The 23,485-nt window shown below is 48.9% G+C and overlaps 1 protein-coding gene across 7 annotated transcripts in view; it reads right to left on the bottom strand.

Moving 5' to 3' along the window:
- Positions 1-23,485, bottom strand: part of usp25 (ubiquitin specific peptidase 25) — a 211,708-nt gene that overhangs the window by 42,536 nt on the left and 145,687 nt on the right. For 2 of the 7 annotated variants that reach the window (XM_070893235.1, XM_070893234.1), the window contains 4 exons: positions 20,025-20,164; positions 11,820-11,933; positions 9,493-9,588; positions 652-830 (listed from right to left, as the gene is read on the bottom strand). In XM_070893235.1, coding sequence (XP_070749336.1) covers positions 652-830; positions 9,493-9,588; positions 11,820-11,933; positions 20,025-20,164 — 529 coding nt within the window. The remainder of the gene's footprint in view (positions 1-651; positions 831-9,492; positions 9,589-11,819; positions 11,934-20,024; positions 20,165-23,485) is intronic. The other 5 variants (XM_070893239.1, XM_070893237.1, XM_070893240.1 and 2 more) reach the window with 3 other exon arrangements.

The following is a 23,485-nucleotide window of genomic DNA, read 5'->3' on the forward strand; positions in this document are numbered from 1 at the left end:
TGATGCTTGCTGGAGTACAAGGCCAGCAGCGATAGGCCGACTAACATCCCAACCCTGCATGGCTGAGCTCAAACTACCTCGGCACGAATGGGGCGAGGAGCCCGAGTCCCAAGTCTGTTTAGCTTTATGGTGAATCAGGCATAGCTTCGACTCGCTCGACTGTAGGATGATTTCCCGCTCTCAGCCGTAGAAACTCACTCGGCACGCGAGTGGTAGCGGGGTCGCTGCCCGCATTCTCCGCTCGGCGTTGACCATGGCTCAGTGGCAGCACTTTTGCCTCCAAGTCAGAAGGTTGTGGGTTCGAGACCCACTCCAGTACTGAGTGCCAGTACTGAGGCAGTGCTGCACTGTCGGAGGTGCTGTCTTTCGGTGGCCATAAAAGATCCCATGGCACTATTTCAAAGAAGAGCAGGGGAGCTCTCCCCAGTGCCCTGGCCAATATTTATCCCTCAACCATCACGAGCAAATAAAGACAGATTATCTGGTCATGATCACATTGCTGTTTGTGGGAGCTTGCTGTGCGCGTTTCTGAAAAAAAACAAGTGACTACACTTCAGAAGTAATTCATTGGCTGTGAAGCACTTTGGCGGCGGGAGGTTGTAAAAGGCATTTATTTTGTTTTTCTAACGACAATAATAAATCACTTTTTACCGTTCGTCAAAATTGAGATTGCGATCGGCAAACTGCTCCAAGAGGGTCCTCTCGATGATCTTCTTCGGCGCCTCATTGTGCAGGAAGTAAACCACCACGTGTTTCAACCGGTTATCATTCTCCAACGTGGTGTCTTCCTGGGCCAGCCTGACCAAACGCGAGTACTCTGCTGTGAAAGCCTGGAGGGGGGAAAAAAAGCCCACCGCAAATGCATTCAGACAATGGCGACACTGGTCCGAGCTACCGCGGACCCCCAACACCCTCCCCCCCACTGCCTGTGGGGCATTCGCGGCAAGATTCAAAGATAAAAAGAACCACAAAGATCTGCCGAAGCCGCGTGGGTTTAAAGCAAATCCATTACCTAACGGCACACCTCTAGTCCCGGCCCCAAACGGGTCAATCGTTAAAGCTTGGGCGCGAGCTCTGCCCAGCGTGTTGACTTGCTAAATAGCCTATCCACGTAGACGGAGAAAGAAAGGTCCAAGGATTTGGTTCCCACTCGGGTGATGGATAGGGGGTGCTTCAATTCACCTCAGCGGCAATGGATTATGGATGGCAGAAGGGTGGGGAGAGAGAAAGAATAGTCACTTGGGGCTCCCAGAACCTGACCACTTATCCTGTGACTCACGCACAAGTTGACCGAGGGCACGATTCGCCTTCGCAGAGACGTGTCCTGCTGGCACATCGCCTGCCCACTCTCACCATCGAGGGTCACCCATGGTGGATGGCCACTTGGCAAGGCACTGGATGGTGCTTTACTGCCGTAGCCCAGCAACATCTCCCAGGAGGGGAGGAAAGAAAGAAAATTGCCCGTCTAAAATCCTACGTCTTAAGCTTTACTGCCAGAATTACAGGGCTCTCATCCGTCTCCAAATTGCACTCTTCTAGTGGTCTGTTCTCCCAAGCCTTCTCTCCCCCTCCCCTACCCAACTGACGGGACAGAGAGGCAGACCAGTGGCTTGCTCCCAGCTCGCTGCCGATGGTATTCTGCGACCGACAGCATGCGCAAGAGCAGCCTCTCTGGGATTGTGCCCCAGCTATTGTGAGGCGGTGGCAGAAAGGGAGGGTGGACAGACTAATCATCCCGCTTCAAGTCACTGGCTCCGCTCCACTGTACAGGCCAGTTGAGAGATCAGTACCAGATAATTAGCTGTGTCAGTATTCACCCCTCCATTCTAAGATGCCTCGGGCATTTCCACCCTTTGCTGTTCTGTCAGATGATATTGCAGCACACGTTTTAAAACATCCGCTGAGAGGGGAACCGCAGAAAGCTGTCGGTATAATCAACTCACGGATCTCAAAACTCAATGTGTTATAATTGGAACAAAGATTCCATTGGATTTCTCCTTAAAAAGGGTTTGCCGTTAGGGACTGAATTTCAGGGATTTGCCCGTAAAAAGATGTTAAAGACCAGGTTTGTGGCCATTCATGCAAGTGCATTCAATGTGCATCTCAAAGCGATCACAAACAGTACACACAAGCAAAGCGTGTAGCTACTCCAATAATTCTATTTTCTGAGGATGGGTTACGCACTGGCAGGTGGACCAGTTTTTGGAATGCAATAAGGAACTATGCACGCTACATTCTGTGATTTCACCTTGCAGATTATCCCACCGGAGTGTCAGTGCGCGCGAGAGTGTGTGTGAGTGAGAGTGTGTGTGAGAGAGTGTGAGAGAGTGTGTGAGAGAGAGTGTGAGAGAGAGTGTGAGAGAGAGTGTGAGAGAGAGTGTGAGAGAGAGTGTGAGAGAGTGTGTGAGAGAGTGTGTGAGAGAGTGTGTGAGAGAGTGTGTGAGAGAGTGTGTGAGAGAGTGTGTGAGAGAGTGTGTGAGAGAGTGTGTGAGAGAGTGTGTGAGAGAGTGTGTGAGAGAGTGTGTGAGAGAGTGTGTGAGAGAGTGTGTGAGAGAGTGTGTGAGAGAGTGTGTGAGAGAGTGTGTGTGAGAGTGTGTGTGAGAGTGTGTGTGAGAGTGTGTGTGAGAGTGTGTGTGAGAGTGTGTGTGAGAGTGTGTGAGAGTGTGTGTGAGTGAGAGTGTGAGAGAGTGTGTGAGAGTGTGTGAGAGAGTGTGTGAGAGAGTGTGTGAGAGAGTGTGTGAGAGAGTGTGTGAGAGTGTGTGAGAGTGTGTGAGAGTGTGTGAGAGTGTGTGAGAGTGAGTGTATGTGTATGTGAGTGAGTGTGTGTATAATTGTGTATGAGTGAGTCAGTGTGAGTGAGTGAGTCAGTTTGTGTGTGAGTGTATGAGTCAGTGTGTGTGTCTGTGTGAGTGAGTATGAGTGAGTGAATGAGTGTGTATGAGTGTGTGTGTGTGTATGTATGAGTGAATGTGTGTGTATGAGTGAATGTGTGTGTATGAGTGAATGTGTGTATGAGTGAATGTGTGTGTATGAGTGTGTGTGTGAGTATGTGAGTGAGTGTGTCTGAGTGAATGTATGTGTGTGAGTGTGTGTGTGTGTGAATGTGTGTGTGTATGAGTGAATGTATGTGTGTGAGTGTGTGTGTGTGTGTGTGTGTGAATGTGTGTGTGAATGTGTGTGTGAATGTGTGTGTGTGTGTGTGTGTGTGTGAATGTGTGTGTGTGTATGAGTGAATGTGTGTGTATGAGTGAATGTGTGTGTATGAGTGAATGTGTGTATGAGTGAATGTGTGTATGAGTGAATGTGTGTATGAGTGAATGTGTGTGTATGAGTGTGTGTGTGAGTATGTGAGTGAGTGTGTCTGAGTGAATGTATGTGTGTGAGTGTGTGTGTGTGTGAATGTGTGTGTGTATGAGTGAATGTATGTGTGTGAGTGTGTGTGTGTATGTGTGTGTGTGTGAATGTGTGTGTGAATGTGTGTGTGAATGTGTGTGTGTGTGTGTGTGTGTGTGTGTGAATGTGTGTGAATGTGTGTGTGTGTATGAGTGAGTGTGTGTGTGTGAGTGAGTGTGTGTATGAGTGAATGTGTGTGTGTGTATGAGTGAGTGTGTGTGTGTGAGTGAATGTGTGTGCGAGAGTGTGTGTGTGTGTGAGTGTGTGTATGAGTGAATGTGTGCGAGAGTGTGTGTGTATGAGTGAGTGTGTGTGTATGAGTGAATGTGTGCGAGAGTGTGTGTGTATGAGTGAGTGTGTGTATGAGTGAATGTGTGCGAGAGTGTGTGTGTATGAGTGAGTGTGTGTATGAGTGAATGTGTGCGAGAGTGAATGTGTGTATGAGTGAGTGTGTGTGTATGAGTGAGTGAGTGTGTATGAGTGAGTGAGTGTGAGTGAGTGAGTGTGAGTCAGTGAGTGTGTGTGGGCGGACGGGGCAACCCCCTGCAGGTAGATGCACCTTGGACTTTTAGCTTCCCAAGTGACTCTATTGATAAAGACTGGGTAAAATTCAGCCCCATGTCCCAGGTTAACTCTCTGAAACCAGTCTGGCCCCACACACCCACGGACAGCTCCCTGATCACCATGCATTAATTCCTCCGGGAAACTGCAAGTGTGTGGCTGTTGAGCAAGAGATTGGGAACAGGAGGAGGCCATTCTATTCGATAATGGCAGAGCTGCACCTCAACTCGACTGACCCGTCTCTCTGCTCTATATCCCTCGATACCCTTACCCAACAAAAATCTATCTCAGTCACGAAAATTTCAAGTGACCCCAGCACACATTGCCTTTGGACGGAGCGAGTTCCAGATTTCCAATAGCCTTAATGGCCTAGCTTTAGTTTTAAGATTATGTCCTCTCGATATTCAAGGCTGAGATAAATAGAGTTGTTGAATATATTCCAGGCTGAGTTAAATAGATTTTTACACTCATGGGGTATGAAGGGATATGGGGATCGGGTGGGAAAATAGAGTTGAGGTTGAAGATCAGTCATGACCTTATTGAATGGCGGAGCAGGCTCGAAGGAGCCTTATGGCTGACTCCTGTCCCACCAGAGGAAATAGTTTCTCCGTACCTACCCGATCGAATCTCTTCATCGTTGTTGTGATGCCACGGTGGAATAATGTGTTAATATTTACTGTCTATGCTCACATGTAGAGCATGGACTTGGTGATGGAAGGCATCAGTGCAATTCTACCCCAACAAGAGTCAGTGCCTTCCTGAGAGAACTGATGGGGAGTGGGGGCGGGAGAAGAGTGTGTGCTTGGTGTCAAACTATGCTTGTACTGTGCTGTGACATGTGTAGGTTGGGTTTTACAGGGAGTTCGGCGAGGTGGAACCATTATGGCTGAACAGGGTTACACACAAAGATAAGCAGGTTCTGTCACACGTAGAGATTAACAGCACGAAGTCAAGAAAACTGAAGGGTGACCTGATAGAGCTTTCAAAAGTATGAAAAATTTCGATAGGGTAGATGTTTCCAACGGCCACCACACATTAAAAAATCCAGGCACAGGCATCTCCACCCTTCAGGATGTAGTTCGGGTCCTTCATTGAAACACCTGTGAACTCGTCCTTTTTTGGCGTGGAAGCAAGTCATCCTCGTTTTGAGGGACTGCCGATGATGAGGGTTTCCACTTGTGGGGGAGACCAAAACTAGAAGTCAAAACTAGAAGTCACTAGTAAATCCAATCAGGCATTCAAGAGAAACCTCTTTACCCAGAGAGTGGTGAGAATGTGGAACTCGCTGCCACAGGGAGGGGTTGAGGTGAATAGTATCGATGCATTTAAGGGGAGGCTGGATAAACACATGAGGGAGAAAGGAATAGAAGGATATGGTGATGGGGTGAGATGAAGAGGGGTGGGAGGGGGCTGGTGTGGAGCATAAACACCGGCATGGAGCGGTGGGGCCCAATGGCCTGTTTCTGGGCTGTAATTCTATGTAAAGGCAGCCCCACCAACCACGACTGTGTTGCTAACTCTGCCTCTCTGCCAGATTGTGTTTGTGTGTTTTAGGTAACTTCTGGAAATGTAAGAGATCCTGAGTCTGGTTTTAAAGTGCATGAACATAAGGTACTCACTGCAGCACCAATTATACTGTACTGCCAGAAATTCTGGGTGTGCAATTCCGGGCACCATACTTTAGGACCTTGAGGCCTTGGAGAAGGTGCAGAGGCACTGTGGATGAGGGACTCCAGTTACATGGAGCGACTGGAGAGCTGGAATTGTTCTCCTTAGAGCAGAGAAGGTTGAGGGGAGATTTAATGTTCAGCGTTGAGGAGTTTTGATAAGAGTAAATAAGGAGAAACTGGCAGGAAGTCAGTAACATATGGGAGATGAGGAGCATTTGTTTTACGCTGCGAGTTATGATCTGGAACGCGCTGCTTGAAAGGGCGGTGGGAGCAGATTCAACAGTGGCTTTCAAACGGCAATTGGATATATCGTTGAAAAGGAGAAAATTGCAGGGGCTATGGGAAAGAGCCGGGGGCATGGGACTGAATGGACAGCTCTTTCACTGAGGCGGCACAGGAACGGTGGGCCAAATGGCCTCCTTCTGTGCTGTATGATTCTACAAAACCTAGAATAATGAGAAGCTGTAGAGGTTTTGTTAATGGGCCTAACGTTTACAAGTGCCCCTGTCGCTATCCTTCTGATCTGCAGCGTTCAGTATTACACAAGGTAACACCTCTCCCCCTAGGATATCCTCATCATTCAGCAATCGTTGAGGCGTGAAACACCACAGCAGCTGTCTGGTACCACACCCAGGTAACCATTCTCCCTGTGCCAACACACAGTGGGTGGGACCGGACTATTCTTCACGGATATGAACCATAGCCAAGTCTGAACCCTGGCTGGTAGTTTTGCTTGCCTTCTCCTGTCCAGGAGCAGTGGGGGCGAGATGGGATCAGCGTCGACCAAGGGTTGACACTGTAACCCCCTGCTCTGCATGTCTCAGTACTGCACGGGCTGTGCCATTACTGGATGAAAAGGTAAGCTATTTACTCAAAGACAACAGAATTCCTCACCAATTCTATTTCGTGGAACTGCTGGTCTGGAAGTTAGACGCGAGCGGGATAAGGTTAAGCGACGTGCTGAAAAGCAGCCACGCAGTTCACATATATAAACCAAGACAGATAACCTTTGATTAGATAGAACATTTTGATAACAGCATCCTGTGCGTCATTCTTACAGCTTTTAAGTTTGAAGGGGGAGGGAGGATTTATAGAGGCCATGATGGACATAAGTTAATTTTTGCCCTATTTGAACACGAAAAATCTGGCAAATACATTTAAAGAACAATAACTTCATGCCGGGTTAGAAGGTATGAACATGAGTAACGATATTCTTAATTAAACGAACGAGATTACTTTGGGGAAAAGGAAACAGTTTATTGGTGGATTTTTAACTTGATCATATCGATGACGTTTAGTCCCCTCTTCTCCTGAAGACACTGACTCTTGCCATGGGGTCGGGTTCCACTAGCACTGGAAGTAAGTGGCTAGTGAACATCAGCAGCTACCTGCTAGCAAGCTATGCGACTGTGAATGGCATCACAGTCAAGCTCGAGCCCGTCCTCATGTGGTGATCACACACACACACACACACACACGAGCACATACTTTGCAGTGGGAATCAGCGGAGATCGCAATCAGCGATAGGAACCCTGGCCACCTTTCCCCCACCTGACAAACTAACTACAGTCAAGCCCCCTTTACAGACGGTTATAAATAAATGTCTCATTGCGAGGTACTGGGCTGGTTTTGTTTGTTGTCGCGTCACTTCTTGGTTTTACATACAGCCGGGGTCTGGCGATAAAGGTTGCTTCTCAGGTGGCGATAAGGGTTTTTAAGTTTTAAAATCGATAAGCAAAATGACTTTGGATAACTCAATGCAGATCCGTAGGATTTTCGGATGAAGTGAGTTATTATGCTGATCCATGAGGTTGTAAACACAATGCAAACTGTGCGTGTGTTGTATTAAGATTTTGTCCAGTGACTCCTAACACTGCTCGTTTTATAGCGTAAGCGAGGTGTTCAGCGGTGCGATGCAGAGACACGAGACAGGGGGGTTTTGTCCATGGAGCAATGGGATGTGTATTCCTTTCCGCCATCTCCTTTGGCCAATTCCTGATCAGTGAGTCGAGAGGAGAAGGGGTTCGGAGTGGAGCGTGGAGATCTCCACTCCGCCAAAACTGCGAATTGAAGAACAATCTGGCTCAGGCTGCCCTTCCACATCAGGTGTCAGTCGTGGCTCAGTGGGCAGCGCTCTCACCTCTGAGTCAGAAGGTTGTGGGTTCAAGTCCCACTCCAGAGTCTGGAGCATAAAATGCAGGTTGACGCTCCCAGTGCAGCGCTGAGGGAGCACCGCACCATCGGAGGTGCCGTCTTTCGGATGAGAGGATAAACCGAGACTCAGTCTGCCCTCCTCGGTGGATGTAAAAGATGGCACGGTGCCAATCGAAGAAGAGCAGGGGAGCTTTCCCCGGTGTCCTGGCCAAAACTTATCCCTCAGCCAACATCACTAAAACAGATGACCTGGTCATTAAGAACATAAGAAATAGGGGCAGGAGTAGGCCATACGGCCCCTCGAGCCTGCTCCGCCATTCAATACGATCATGGCTGATCTGATCTTGGCCTCAGCTCCACTTTGCTGTCTGTGGAGGCCTTACTGTGCACAAATTAGATGCCATGTTTCCTACATTACAACAGCGACTATACTTCAAAAGTAATTAATTGGCTGTAAAGCGCTTTGGGACGCCTGGAGGTCGTGAAATGCGCTATAGAAATGCAAGTCTTATCTATCTTGATAGCCTTGTGTAAAGCAGCATTGGCAGAGGCCAGGTAACCCTATGACCTCTGTGCCTGTGCCCACTTGTGTGTGTAGAGGACTATTAAAACTGCAGGGCCTCACAATTTAGCGGGGATAAAAGTACCTCGTAACTTCCAGCTTGTGTGTAGATTTTGTGCTCATCATGCTTTCTATTTAAAAACCAAATGCAAGCGCGAATAAAAGCAGTAGCAGAAAAAAAAACAGGAACTAGAAAACACAAATTAGATTATGGGTAGGGTTAAGACATGGCCCCCGATACCATTCTGTGTACCGCACGATCAGACCACAGCCTTACTCAATCTCAGGAACGTCCCAAGTTTGAGCCAGAGCTGCTGCAGTTGGGAGAATCACGGAGCGTGATGGGAGGGTAAATTTGGAAGCGTTATTAAACCCCCTCAAACCGTCATAATCAACATATCGCATAACACGTACCCGTAATCTAACAGCAATAATGAACTCAAAAATCGTGCATTCCCTTTCACTTTGAAACCATCCTGGAGCGCCCCCCCGCCAAACACTGAGTGGGAAACGTGACCATCAGTGCTGGAGGAAGAGATGGCAGAATTTGTTTAAAGCACATTCCTGGAACACGCAGCCCTTTCCAGCAACTTTACACGAGGATAACTTCAGTACAGCTAGATACATATTGTATTGTGGGTGATCATATATTACACTAAACATCTGATAGACAGGTCGTTGGGCTAGAGGCATTGCTCCAAAATTACGGCCCGGGGGGGGGGGGGAGGAACACGGGCAAGGGAAGGAACAAAGTGAGGGAAGAGGGGAAAGTAGGAGAAAAAGAGAGATTAAAAAGTGGAAGAGTCAGTAAAGGAAAAGTGGGTGAGAAACATTGAGAAAGGAAGTGAGAGGGAATGAAAGAGGGACTGAAAAAGTGAGAGAGATAGAGGGAGCGAAATGAAGGAAGGAATGAGGGGGCCTGACAAAAAGAGAAAGATCGGAGGGAGTAAAAAAAAATGAGGCAGAGGAAGTAAAGAAGGAAGAAAAGAATGAGGGGGAGGGAGCCAATAGAAACGGTTTACAGAGGATTGGATCAGAGTAGACCGTTACACGTCCTTGTGATAAAACGCACGATGCTGGGTTCAATATTGCGATAATATGCAACAGCAGACAGCATTCAATCACAGCGAATGAAATAAAGGGAATGTGTACCTTGAAGAAACCCGCCTCGGGACCATGTCTGTCATACACATTCCGTGCTTTACCTATAGCCATGATAATACCTTGCATGGTTGGGGTCAGCATGACCTGCCAACAAGGGGTCGTAGGTAAAAGGTCAGATACGGATAAAGCTATTCAAAACACATGAATTGGCAACAATTTTTAAATGTAATTTTTTTTAAATATAAAAGAGAGGTTCACATGAAGAGAGGTTAAGATACATAAAGCAGGTTTATAAATCATCTTAAAATGATTAATGCTACGTATGAATTAAGCAGTGAATAAGCAATGGGTTTTGGATGCTTCGTATGTAAAAATCAAACGGCCTTCGTAGCAGAGCATGCGGCAAGATCGGAAAGAAATCAAAGTGATTTTATCCGCTTGCAAGCAGCGAGAGGTCGGTAGCAGCTATGAAATGCAGATGTTCATCACCACGCTGCCTATGATGCAGTCCACACACGCTCAGCCGTACACTCAATGCCATTCTCTCTTTCACGCCTTAGCTATCAGTACACGTGGCAGAGATCACTTGCTCAGAGAGGGGAGCATGAGAGAGCACAGCAGGAGGCCATTCGGCCCATCGTACCTGTGCCGGCTCTCTGAAAGAGCGATCCAAAATTGTTCCCACTCCCTTCCCCTGCTCTTTCACCCCCCGCAGCCATGCAAATCTTTGCTTTTCCACTATTACGTCCAATTTCCCCATTGAAAGTTACCATTAAGTCTGCTTCCACCGCCCTTTCAGGCAGCGCAGTCAAGAGAATTACCTAGAATGCACTGCACCAAAACAAGCCATTTGGTCCAACTGGTCTATGCACCACACGCACACATAGCAGGAGTAGGCCATACGGACCCTTGAGCCTGCTCCACCATTTAATACGATCATGGCTGATCTGATCATGGACTCGGCTCCACTTCCCTGCTCACTCCCCATAACCCCTTATCAGTTAAGAAACTGTCTATCTCTATCTTAAATATATTCAATGTCCCAGCTTCCACAGCTCTCTGAGGCTACGAATTCCACAGATTTCTGGGTATATTTAACAACTTACAAACAAAAAATGGCCCTCTAATTTTCCCGACACGGCAGTGTGCACTTCTGGAACAAGAGGGAAGGGAAGGAAAATTGTTCACACAAGCACGCCGGTGCCAAAAGGAGGAGCCGACCCATGACAGGGTACCGTTCCGTAGGCAGCTCGTTCTTCTTGCGTCAGCCGAGGTGCTTGACGCTGGTTGGGATATTCGACCTGGGGAACCATCACAGCCGAGCCTTTCGCCACACCCCCTCCTCCCACCCCACCCCCCACATGCGGGGGACTTTCCAGCAAGAATCAGCGGACACCTCTCGGGAGCGGGAACCCTCCCTGGCGTACAGTCGCTGGTGCCAATTGTAAAGATCCTGGTCCTGCTCCCAGTTGACATCAGTTAACTGGAAGTAGAAACTATACCTGGCTGAACAGGTAAAGCACTTATGGGGAATCAGCTTGATTTCTCTCGCACTTCCTGTTGGGCGATTACAAGCTGGAACTCAAGGTGTTTGGAAGCAGGTCGTCTGTGTGGCCTATGGGACCAGGCTGTGACGTTCTGTGGCGGATGGGGCGTGGCAAGAGGAGGGAACAGACAGCTGCAACGGTCAGGAGACAAAAGAAAATAATGTGGAAGGGTAGAGAATAAAAGTTCTGTCTGAAATCCAAACTCTGGCCTCCCTTTCTAAACCATCCCTGTAGCTCTACAGCCAGGACAATTTCTTTCAAAGTCAATAAAAGCGGGATGTGCACAAAGTGTTTTCACAATGTACACTTAATGCATACATTGACACATTTCGTACTGTCAGGATAGCATTGGATTAATTTAAATCACGTGTGATCAGAGACAACTTGAAATGATCCAAATCCCGACTGTTGGAAACGTCAGTTCAAGTTGTAGGTACATGCAATGTCATTGGGTAAAGTACCACTGCATAAAGAACACGCACTCTCCCCATCTCGTGTAACGTGCACGCTCCACATCCCGTGTAACGTGTACTCTCCCATGTAAAGGCACTCTCCCCGTCCCGTGTAACGCTCACTCTCCCCGTCCCGTGTAACGCGCACTCTCCCCGTCCCGTGTAACGCGCACTTTCCCGATCCGGCGTTGTGCAATGTGCACCCTCCCCAATTCTACCTTCTGGCTTTTAAAACATGATTTGAAAGCGAGGTAAATGGAACTCTAGCACTCCCACGCACAGCTGTGCCCAGAATCATGCCCATTCAGGAGTACCATGCAACGTCTGCCCGCATGCTCTCGGGTCATTTACACACGGCCGGGCACTGGGTAGATACCTCATCATCATAACCGCCTTCCTCTGACTCTATGACCAACCTTCCTATATGGGGGATCTCCACCTCAACCACGCGCTGGCTGGGACCCGGCTTGGGGCAAGCTGTGGCTGAGCCCTACGGGAAAAGGGCAAGGACACACTCAAGGGGGGGGGGGGGGGAAGGATGGCAGAGGTAAAGGGAAAAGAAAAGATCCAGGGTCACAAAGAACAATGCTAATTCCACAAAAGTTTCATTTCTTTCCAGGTGCTATTTCAAGAACAGCATTAATTATCTTGTGGTTACTTTTCTCAAGGCACTGACCATGATTGGACACTCTGCCACTGCCAAGCCCAGATATGCAACCTGCCCGTGAGTGCTTAAACCGCAAGCGTCAGTGGGATCGCAGCCCAGTGCGAATCTATCCATTCCTGCGCCCACCGGGCTGAGGCTGTGCCCCGCATGCCACTCAGCTGAGTGCAACAATCCAGCACAGACGAGGAATCGAGCTTGGGGCCTCCTGGTCTGTACAGCTCAATTATACATGGTGTGATTGCGAACCACCTTGGTGGGCGCAGGGAGTGATGCTGAACCCTGCTGCAAGAAACATGGCCGACCCGCCACGCCAAACATGGCCGACCCGCCACGACAAACATGGCCGACCCGCCACGACAAACATGGCCGACCCGCCACGACAAACATGGCCGACCCGCCACGACAAACATGGCCGACCCGCCACGACAAACATGGCCGACCCGCCACGACAAACATGGCCGACCCGACTCAAGTCACTTGGCCGATACGCCATGTTTTGGCTTTTTAACTATTACACTATATCTACTTTAGAAAGCTTCTTTTCTTTATTGCACACATAAAAAGGTTTTACATTCTGTGCACTCGCTGGCTGTCCATTCTCCTTACAGTCTCCCTGCCTACCACTTAGGAATGAAAAGGTCAACCAAGGCAGATGTCTAGGCTGCCTTAATGGTGACTGTGGTTACAAATCACAGGCTTGAACCAACACCCAATCACTTTGCGGCACAACACCAGCTTGATAAAATTGGCAAGATCTGCAACTTGCGGCAAAGATTTGATGGGTTGCCACACAGCACCACCCAGTGGCAAACATGAACCATTACAGCAACGCAAAGATGTCAATGGGGAATCCGGCCCTTGGCTGAAAGAGTAAGCGGATGGAGGAGGTTTAGAAAAGTGAAAAATAAAACAAATATAGTAAATAGCACACGTAAAGGAATGAGAGATATAGGGACAAATACCTATGTCGATGAATTAAAAGGGCCACAAGGATATTAGCGATTTTAGTCAGAAAAGGCAGCTTCCAGTGAGGAGGCCACAACTAATTGTGGTTACGGATTGTAAATGGCTGTAAACATCAACAGGGTTAATAACTCAAACCCCTGTCAGATAATAATTGACTTTCCATGCCTTTTTTTTTGTCAATTTACTCCTCTTTTATTCACCTCCCCATACTCCTCCTCTCAGGGGCATAAACCCATGTGGTTTCCTCACCCAACTGCCCTATTCTTCATGTGTGAGCTGAGGCAGCCAGTGTTGGCTGGCAATTCAACGACGGTAGGCATCGTAGCCCAGCCGATGCTGTCCCCAGCTGGTGTGCACATTGGTACCTTCCTACAGGAGTCAGCGACAGCAGGGTGTCGTCCCTCCACACCCCAACCCCAGGGTACTGAGGCAAACTGCAGCATCTCCCCCCCCCCCCGCCCCACCTCCCACCCACACTGACCGAGATGGAAGTCGGGACATTCCACATGATTTTTTGATCTCGAGACTTGCTCTGAGCAGCTTCGGTTAAGCTCTTCACAGCTGGCCTTTCGCTACTTATTGAAAAAAAAAAGGGAAAGGCTTGGGAACAAAGCCTGCGGGATTAGAACCCGGTCCTGTTGGAATCAAGAGCGCTGAATCAGCAAATGGGCTTTTCTGACTCCAGCAGTAAATATTTAGGAGCACGACTTCTGAGCCCTCCTTCAGAAGCAGGGTCGCAAGTGAAAGGAATCCGGGACACAGCAAATCTGCACAACACAAGCAAAACTACTCAAGATGTGGCACCAATAGTGGTAGGCAGCACAGCTGGCAGCAGTGCATCGATCGGCAAGCATGTCTCAGACTAAGGTGAGAGAGGGAGGAGCGAGAGCGAGGAGGGGGGAGGGTGGGAGAGAGGGTAGGGGGAGGGAGAGGGAAGGAGAGAGGGAGAGAGGGAAGGGGGAGGGAGGGAGGGGAGGGAGGGGAGGGAGGGAGGGGAGGGAGGGAAGGGGGAGGGAGAGAGGGTAGGGGAAGGGGGAGGGAGGGAGGGAGGGAGAGAGGGAAGGGGGAGGGAGGGAGGGGAGGGAGGGAGGGAGAGAGGGTAGGGGAAGGGGGAGGGAGGGAGGGAGAGAGGGAAGGGGGAGGGAGGGAAGGGGGAGGGAGGGAGGGGAGGGGGAGGGAGGGAGGGGAGGGGGGGGGAGGGAGGGAGGGAGAGAGGGAGGGGAGAGAGGGAGGGATGAGAGGGGAGAGAGGGAGGGTAGGGAGGGAGAGAGGGTAGGGAGGGAGAGAGGGTAGGGAGGGAGGGAGGGAAGGGAGGGAGGGAGGGAAGGGAGGGAGGGAGGGAAGGGGAGGGAGAGAGGGAGGGAGGGAGAGAGGGAGGGAGGGTGAGAGGGAGGGAGGGTGAGAGGGAGGGAGGGAGGGAGAGAGGGAGGGAGAGAGGGAGGGAGAGAGGTAGGGAGAGAGGTAGGGAGTGTGTCACTGTGTGAGGGGTCCCCGGGAGTGTGCCATTGTGTGCAGGGGTCCCCGGGAGTGTGTCACTGTGTGCGGGGGTCCCCGGGAGTGTGCCACTGTGTGCGGGGTGTCCCCGAGACACACTATTTTCATGGTTCCTCCCCCAAGCAGAAAGTTCTAAACTACCATATTTTCCCAGTTTGAAATACCGGTGATTACGCTTGTTGCTGGTAATGGGAGCTGATGAAGAGTTGATGAGTCGAGAGCAGTAAACAAGTGTGCAGCCTGTGTGAAACTTTCTCAATAGATTAGTGACAAAACTTCAATCAAGTCTGGCAAAGAAGCTGATAACCAAAATAAGGAAAGACTTAAAAAAAAACACAGAATACAGACAGGCAACTTTGCAGAATGGGAAAATCTACATTCCCACGCGACCGATTGGGAGAGTTCATTGGCACTGCTTCCCCGACACTGTGTTGCAACATGAACAGGGCGACAGGACATAGAGAGCCTACATCCAATGTAAGATAGACAGAAGCCTCGATGGAGCAGCAGGTAGAGGGTGTGAGTGGATCAGGAGAAAGGAGGCCTGAAGCTCAGCAGCAAAGCGGTAATGTCGGTGAGTGCTGGACAGCAAGAGGGAGCGTTCAGATCGCGACAGGTTGGGATCAAGTGCTGGGAATGGATAGAACGCATCATTCTGCCCACCCTTTGATAACATACACGCACGCAGACTATAAGACAATGGACAGACCTCGGGTTGTGCCAGCAGGTCCATCAACAATACATACATTCAGGGTACTTCGCGTCTCCAAACATACTTTTAGAAAGTGTGCAGGATGACCCCAACCACCGTCACAAGGGAGGCAAGGCCGCAATCCCTGGCACAGCAGCCCCGCAGTATGTGTCTAAAATTATGAGGGGCCTAGACAGAGTGGATAGGAACAACCTATTTCCCTTAGCAGAGAGGCCAATAACCAGAGGGCATAGATTTGGAAGGAGAAGTGTTAGAGGGGAGTGAACAGGAAATGTTTTCACCCAGAGGGTGGGAGTTCTGGAACCCACTGCCTGAAAGGGTGGTAGAGGCAGAAGCCCTCATCGCATTTAAAAAGTACCTGGATGTGCACTTGAAGTGCCGTAATCTGCAGGGCTATGGAGCAAGAGCTGGATAGCTCTTTGTCAGCCTGCACGGACACGATGGGCCAAACAGCCTCCTTCTGTGCTGTAAATTTCTATGATTCTATGATAATATCAGCGAGCGACAGTGTGGTCAGTGGGATCTCACTGAAGTGCACTGCTAGACGTGTGGAACTTCTCAAAGACCCACCTGCTGACATAGAATGACACCGATTAAGTTAGCCGTTTTTCCTTCTGAATCCTGCACACAAACGGGCAGCAGATGCTCTGGGATGATCTGTGGTAATAGTACCACCAGCCCCCATAGACACTGTGAAATCCCACAAAGATGTCCCAGTGCTCCGAGGGCTTTTGCAGCTCCTTACTTAAAGAAACGCATCTCTCCCTCCCTCGAATAACCACGCTCTCCAACTTTAAACGGCGTTGCCAATTCTGTGATCCCATCTTTGCTCTTTTCCACTTTGGGTGTCCTGCACTGTGGAACTGACAATTACCACTGGTCTGGTTTCCTTAATTTAATAAAACTTGGGTTGTGCCTGGGGGAAAAGTATTTCCAGCTGCCCACCAGCGGGGTGAAGTCCTGCCGCTAGGAGAAGGAATGGTCTGAGGCGATACAAAAACATAAGAAATAGGAGCAGGAGTAGGCCATTTGGCCCCTCGAGCCTGCTCCACCATTCAATAAGATTATGGTTGATCTGATCTTGGCCTCAGCTCCACTTCCCTGCCCGCTCCCCATAACCCTTTACTCCCTTATCGTTCAAAAATCTGTTTAACTCCACCTTAAATATATTCAATGACCCAGTCTCCACAGCTCTCTGGGGCAGAGAATTCCAAAGATTCATGACCCTCTGAGAGAAGAAATTCCTCCTCATCTCCGTTTTAAATGGGCGGCCCCTTATTCTGAAACTATGCCCCCTAGTTCTAGATTCCCCCACAAGGGGAAACATCCTCTCTGCATCCACCTTGTCGAGCCCCCTCATTATCTTATACAGTTCCATAAGATCACCTCTCATTCTTCTAAACTCCAATAAGTAAAGGCCCAACCTGCTCAACCTTTCTTTGTAAGACAACCCCTTTAATTCAGGAATCAACCGAGGAATCAGGCTGGGGATTAAAAGTATCGGACTAAAAGCATTTAGCTGAGGTGGAGACTTTCCTATAGGGCACTGCCACCAATATAGTAACTGAGTCCAACGATCACTTTGCTTTCCAAATGCAGGGCTGATCAAGGGTCAAACGTCAATAATGAACACACTGATGTCCCTTTCGGGAAGGAAACCTGCCGTGCATACTCAGCCTGGGCCTATATATATGTGACTCCAGTCCCAATGCAATCCAGTTGGCTCTTAACTGCCCTCTGAAGCGGCCCAGTGAGCCACTCAGTTGCATCAAACCGCGACCAACGTTTCAAGGTGGCTCACCACCACCTTCTCGGGGCAACTGGGGACGGACAATAAATGCCGGCCTTGCCAGCGATGCCCACATCCCGAGAACAATGTTTTAAAAAAACCACGAGTTGAGGATGTAAATAATACCAAACAGCGAAGCCTTGGTCCATATGTTGCTCAATATCAGAACCACATTGGGACTCTAACTTTCCTCGCTGGTTTCTGCCAAGTTGACCAGGAGATCGGGGTTACCGTCTACTCCTTACGATTGCTCCCCTCGGGTCGTTACTGACCACCACGACAGGGCAAACAAGAATCTGGCTTCAATTTCTCATCCCCGGCCCTGCAGAGGGCCTGTGGTGGCCCTGATGTGGTTTGGACATCGGTGCTAACAAACGAACAGTCCCGGCATAAACCTGCGCCCACCCAGCCTGCAAGCTGCAAACAAACGTGCGTTACCTCGTTAATTGGATGGACTCTGGTTTTAAGCATGGCCAGGGTTGCAGTTGTCACACACAACCTCACACAAGTGCAGAATTCAATCCCGAAGCACTGGAATCCCATGCATTTAGCAACAAATACTTAAATTTATTCAGTCACTGTAAACTAGTGGCCTTGGCCATGCACAATGCCTGCTCTTTCAGACCACGCCATGAGCTCTTCAATCTACAAATATTCCATTGTGCACGACGATAAACAGACTGCAATCCATTCAGACACAGCAGCAACATTACTGGACTGCCAACTTTGGTTGATCATATTCCGGGAGGCTTCATCACACGACCTCCAATCGCCTCATCCCCGACACTGCCGCCCATTGGTCACCCGACACATCAATCAGTCAATAATGGCGACTACAGTACCCACAATCCCCTGCGTCCCAGAAACCACTCTATCCAATGCACGGTTTGACACCCTGGAAGCCATGCTGCCCCCGCTGTCCATTGCTAGTCAGCCGGAGCGAGACAAGAGAAGGCAAGGTCTGCCAGATTGCTGGCATGAATGTGCGGTGAGATTAATCCTTCACTCCAGAAAGACTCCAGGACAATCCGGGAGGACTGGCGACCCTATTTACCTGGACAGGTTTAAGGCCTAGGGTTCCCATGGACAAGGGCCGGGAGTGGCTGATTAGCCTGTCGAAACCCCTCCCCTCCCCGCTCCCGGGGTGGGTTTAAACCGCACTGTTATACAGCTGGTGTGAAAGTTATCACCTCTCCCCAAGAAACACCTTTTCTACAGATATATACAAACACACATGTTAAGGAGCAAAAGAAGCACACCGGCATTAAATAACCGGTAAAATAATAACGTCGTTTGTTGTGAAGAAGGCAGCGGGGGGGGGGGGAAAAATCCCCAAACTGGTCTTTACAGCCCAGGTCGATTTCAGGAATGCGCTGGCCCGACTGACCTTTGCCCTGCGCGCTCAGTTCAGAGTTCACAGCCAATCAGAGCCAGAAGGCGGGGCACAAAGCAGAGTTTCGGCAGCACGATCACCAACTTCCCTCTGCCTCTCCCTCCCCCCAAATAAAAGACAAAAATATATCGTTTCAGGGAGGGTCGTTAGAAATTGTTTATTGGAAGAATATAAGTCGGCTTCTTTAACTCTCGTACATCTGCGTTTTGTTTTTAAATCACTTTAAGACAACCGTTGGGGCAATGAAGTGTGAACCGGCGAGGCGAGAGCTGGAGGTCGCAGCGAAACATGGAACATAGCACAACAGGCAGGTTAAAGGTTAGCTTACAGACTGTTAAACAGCATGTTATATGCAGGAATGCTGCCCCTCTGCTAAGTGCAATGTTGCTCCTTTATATAATAACATAACAAATAGGAGCAGGAGTAGGCCATTCGGCCCCTCGAGCCTGCTCCGCCATTCAATAAGATCATAGCTGATCTGATCTTGGCCTCAACTCCACTTCCCTGCCCGCTCGCCATAACCCTTTATTCCCTTATGGCTCAAAAGTCTGTCTATCTCCGCCTTAAATTTATTCAGTAACTCAGCCGCCACAGCTCTCTGGGGCAGAGAATTCCACAGATTCACAACCCTCTGAGAGGGGAAATTCCTCCTCATCCCAGTTCTAATTGGGCGACCCCTTATTCTGATCTTATGCCCCCTAGTTCTAGTCTCCCCCACGAGTGGAAACATCCAATTTGATTAAAACATCCTGCGCACCCGATGGCTGGACAAGCGAGTAGGTGAAGTGTACAGATGGACGGGACTTGAGTTTGGTCCCCCCACCCACCCACCCAGTCTGTGCCGAGCTCGGTGTGGCCGCCTGGGGAGCCCTCCACCACGTCACTGGGCGACAGAGCAGGAAAGGCAGCCAGGGCCCTCACTCCTGATGGTCCAGTGGCCCCGGTTAGAGAGGCTGGCGGGAGCCAGACAGGGATTGGGCTCAGCTGTGGTGCCGTCAGCCATCGAACGGGGCACCAACTGCGCGCACGTGGGCAAAGAGCCCCCGCCTTGGGTGGGGGTGCGGTGCAGCGATAGAACAGACCCCCCGATGGGAGCAGTGGTCTTTGGTATGGAGGGAAAGAGAAAGAGATATCGACGGGTGGGGGGGGCGAAAGGGAAGAGAAACAAAACCAGACGGGCAACAGCCTCAGACGGCAGGAAAAAAGAACTTGCATCTATAGAGGACCTCGCCCTGCCCTCAGGAAATCCCAAAGTGCCTCACGAGCAATGAATTATTCTCAAGGGGCACCCATTGAGGTTATGTAGGGTTTAAGAGGAGGGGGAGGGGGAGGGGAAACAGCACTGCGCTTTTGCTAGGCTACAATCCTCCTGCACATAACACGGGTAAATGATCGGTTTCAGAACTGTTAATGGGGCAGGGTAAGGAGGAGGGGAGATTAATGGGCTTTTCTTAACGAGCAATAACCGAGGGCGACATGTGCATTAACCAGTCAGCATTTCTTTATTTGATACCCAAAGTAAAAAGAAGAAAAGAAAAGTTGGCTTGTTGCAAGTCATACCGCTTGCAGTGCAGCCTCTGGGCCCCGGTCTTCATACTCGGTGGCAGCTTTGGAGACCGTCCGGGCTGTGTCTTCTTCACAAGCTTTAGAGGGATCGCTCGCCGATGGCTGCTCCAAGTAATCCAACTCTTTTCCTTGCACTACAAAGAACACAAGGTTTTAGACAATGTACATTGCCAAGTTGCTCCCTTCTCGTTGAAAGGCCTTTTTGCTCCGGTCTGAGGCCTTGTTCAATGGGCCACTCTGCACGTGTGCGAGCTGACACTATTCACGATAACATCAGTGATGAAACAAAGCAACATATCAACCCAGACGGTGAAAGACTCCCTGATTGGTCAGCCGGTAAACAGCAGGACCTCATTCATAGAATCAGAGAAAATGACAGCATGGAAGGAGGCCATTTCGGTCCATCGTGACCGACAATGAACTATCCAGCCTAATCCCACTTTCCAGCTCTTGGTCCGTAACCCTGTAGGTTACGGCTCTTTAAGGCCACAGCCAAGTATCTTTTAAATGCGTTGAGGGTTTCTGCCTCTACCACCCTTTCAGGCAGTGAGTTCCAGACCCCCACCACCCTCTGAGTGAAGACATTTCCCCTCATATATCCTCTAAATCTCCCTCCACAATTACTTTTAATTTGTTGACCCCTCTGCCAAGGGAAACAGGTCCTTCCTATCCACACTATCCAGGCCCCTCATAATTTTATACATCTCAATCAGGTCTCCCCTCAGCCTCCTCTGTTCCAAAGAAAACAGACCCAGCATCTCCAATCTTTCCCAATAGCCAAAATTCTCCAGTACAGGCAACATTCTCATAAATCTCTTCTGCACCCTTTCCACTGCAATCACATTTTTCCAGAACTGCACACAGTACTCCAGCTGCAGCCTAACCAGTGTTTTATAAAGTTCAAGGATAACCTCCCTGCTCTAGTATTCCATGCCTCGACTTATAAAGGCAAGGATTCAATAAGTTTTCTTAACCAGCTAATCAACCTGGCCTGCTACCTTTAAGGATCTGCGGACCTGCACTCCAAAGTCCCTTTGTTCCTCTACACTTTTTAGTGTCTTACCATTTAATGAGTATTCCCTTGCCTTGTTAGACCTCCCCAAATGTATTACCACACACTTATCCAGATTGAATTCCATTTGCCACTGTTCTGCCCACCTGACCGGTACATTGATATCTTCCTGCAGTCTGCAGCTTTCTTCTTCAATATCGGTCCAAGTCAGCATGGGTTTATGAAAGCAAAATCATGCTTGACATAAGAACATAAGAACATAAGAATTAGGAACAGGAGTAGGCCATCTAGCCCCTCGAGCCTGCTCCGCCATTCAATAAGATCATGGCTGATCTGGCCGTGGACTCAGCTCCACTTACCCACCCGCTCCCCGTAACCCTTAATTCCCCTATTGGTTAAAAATCTATCTATCTGTGATTTGAATACATTCAATGAGCTAGCCTCACCTGCTTCCTTGGGCAGAGAATTCCACAGATTCACAACCCTCTGGGAGAAGAAATTCCTTCTCAACTCGGTTTTAAATTGGCTCCCCTGAATTTTGAGACTGTGCCCCCTAGTTCTAGTCTCCCCGACCAGTTGAAACAACCTCTCTGGCTCTATCTTGTCTATCCCTTTCATTATTTTAAATGTTTCTCTAAGATCACCCCTCATCCTTCTGAACTCCAACGAGTAAAGACCCAGTCTACTCAATCTATCATCAAAAGGTAACCTCCTCAGTTCCGGAATCAGCCTAGTGAATCGTCTCTGTACCCCCTCCAAAGCCAGTATATCCTTCCTTATGTAAGGTGACCAAAACTGCACGCAGTACTCCAGGTGCGGCCTCACCAATACCCTGTACAGTTGCAGCAGGACCTCCCTGCTTTTGTACTCCATCGCTCTCGCAATGAAGGCCAACATTCCATTCGCCTTCCTGATTACCTGCTGCACCTGCAAACTAACTTTTTGGGATTCATGCACAAGGATCTCAAAAGAGTTTCATGCACAAGGACCCCCAGGTCCCTCTGCACCGCAGCATGTTGTAATTTCTCCCCATTCAAATAATATTCCCTTTTACTGTTTTTTTTCCCCCAAGGTGGATGACCTCACATTTTCCGACATTTTATTCCATCTGCCAAGCCTTAGCCCGTTCGCTTAACCTATCTAAATCTCTTTGCAGCCTCTCTGTGTCCTCTACACAACCCACTTTCCCACTAATCTTTGTGTCATCTGCAAATTTTGTTACACTACACTCTGTCCCCTTTTCCAGGTCATCTATGTATATTGTAAACAGTTGTGGTCCCAGCACCGATCCCTGTGGCACACCACTAACCACCGATTTCCAACCCGAAAAGGACTCATTTATCCCGACTCTCTGCTTTCTGTTAGCCAGCCAATTCTCTATCCATGCTAATACATTTCCTCTGACTCCGCGTACCTCTATCTTCTGCAGTAACCTTTTGTGTGGCACCTTATCGAATGCCTTTTGGAAATCTAAATACACCACATCCATCGGTACACCTCGATTCACCATGCTCGTTATATCCTCAAAGAATTCCAGTAAATTAGTTAAGCATGATTTCCCCTTCATGAATCCATGTTGCGTCTGCTTGATTGCACTATTCCTATCCAGATGTCCCGCTATTTCTTCCTTAAATTATAGCTTCAAGCATTTTCCCCACTACAGATGTTAAACTAACCGGCCTATAGTTACCTGCCTTTTGTCTGTCCCCTTTTTTAAACAGAGGAATTACATTAGCTGCTTTCCAATCTGCTGGTACCTCCCCAGAGTCCAGAGAATTTTGGTAGATTATAACGAATGCATCTGCTATAACTTCTGCCATCTCTTTTAATACCCTGGGATGCATTTCATCAGGACCAGGGGACTTGTCTACCTTGAGTCCCATTAGCCTGTCCAGCACTACCCCCCTAGTGATAGTGATTGTTTCAAGGTCCTCCCTTCCCACATTCCCATGACCAGCAATTTTTGGCATAGTTTTTGTGTCTTCCACTGTGAAGACCGAAGCAAAATAATTGTCTACGGTCTCAGCCATTTCCACATTTCCCATTATTAAATCCCTCTTCTCATCTTCTAAAGGACCAACATTTACTTTAGTCACTCTTTTCCGTTTTATATATCTGTAAAAGCTTTTACTATCCGTTTTTATGTTTTGCGCAAGTTTACTTTCATAATCTATCTTTCCTTTCTTTATTGCTTTCTTAGTCATTCTTTGCTGTCGTTTAAAATTTTCCCAATCTTCTAGTTTCCCACTAACCTTGGCTACCTTATACGCATTGGTTTTTAATTTGATACTCTCCTTTATTTCCTTGGTTATCCACGGCTGGTTATCCCTTCTCTTCCCGTCCTTCTTTTTCACTGGAATATATTTTTGTTGAGCACTATGAAAGAGCTCCTTTAAAGTCCTCCACTGTTCCTCAATTGTGCCACCGTTTAGTCTGTGTTTCC

This window comes from Pristiophorus japonicus, chromosome 11 (genome assembly GCF_044704955.1).
Source record: "Pristiophorus japonicus isolate sPriJap1 chromosome 11, sPriJap1.hap1, whole genome shotgun sequence".
NCBI classification, from domain to species: domain Eukaryota; kingdom Metazoa; phylum Chordata; class Chondrichthyes; family Pristiophoridae; genus Pristiophorus; species Pristiophorus japonicus.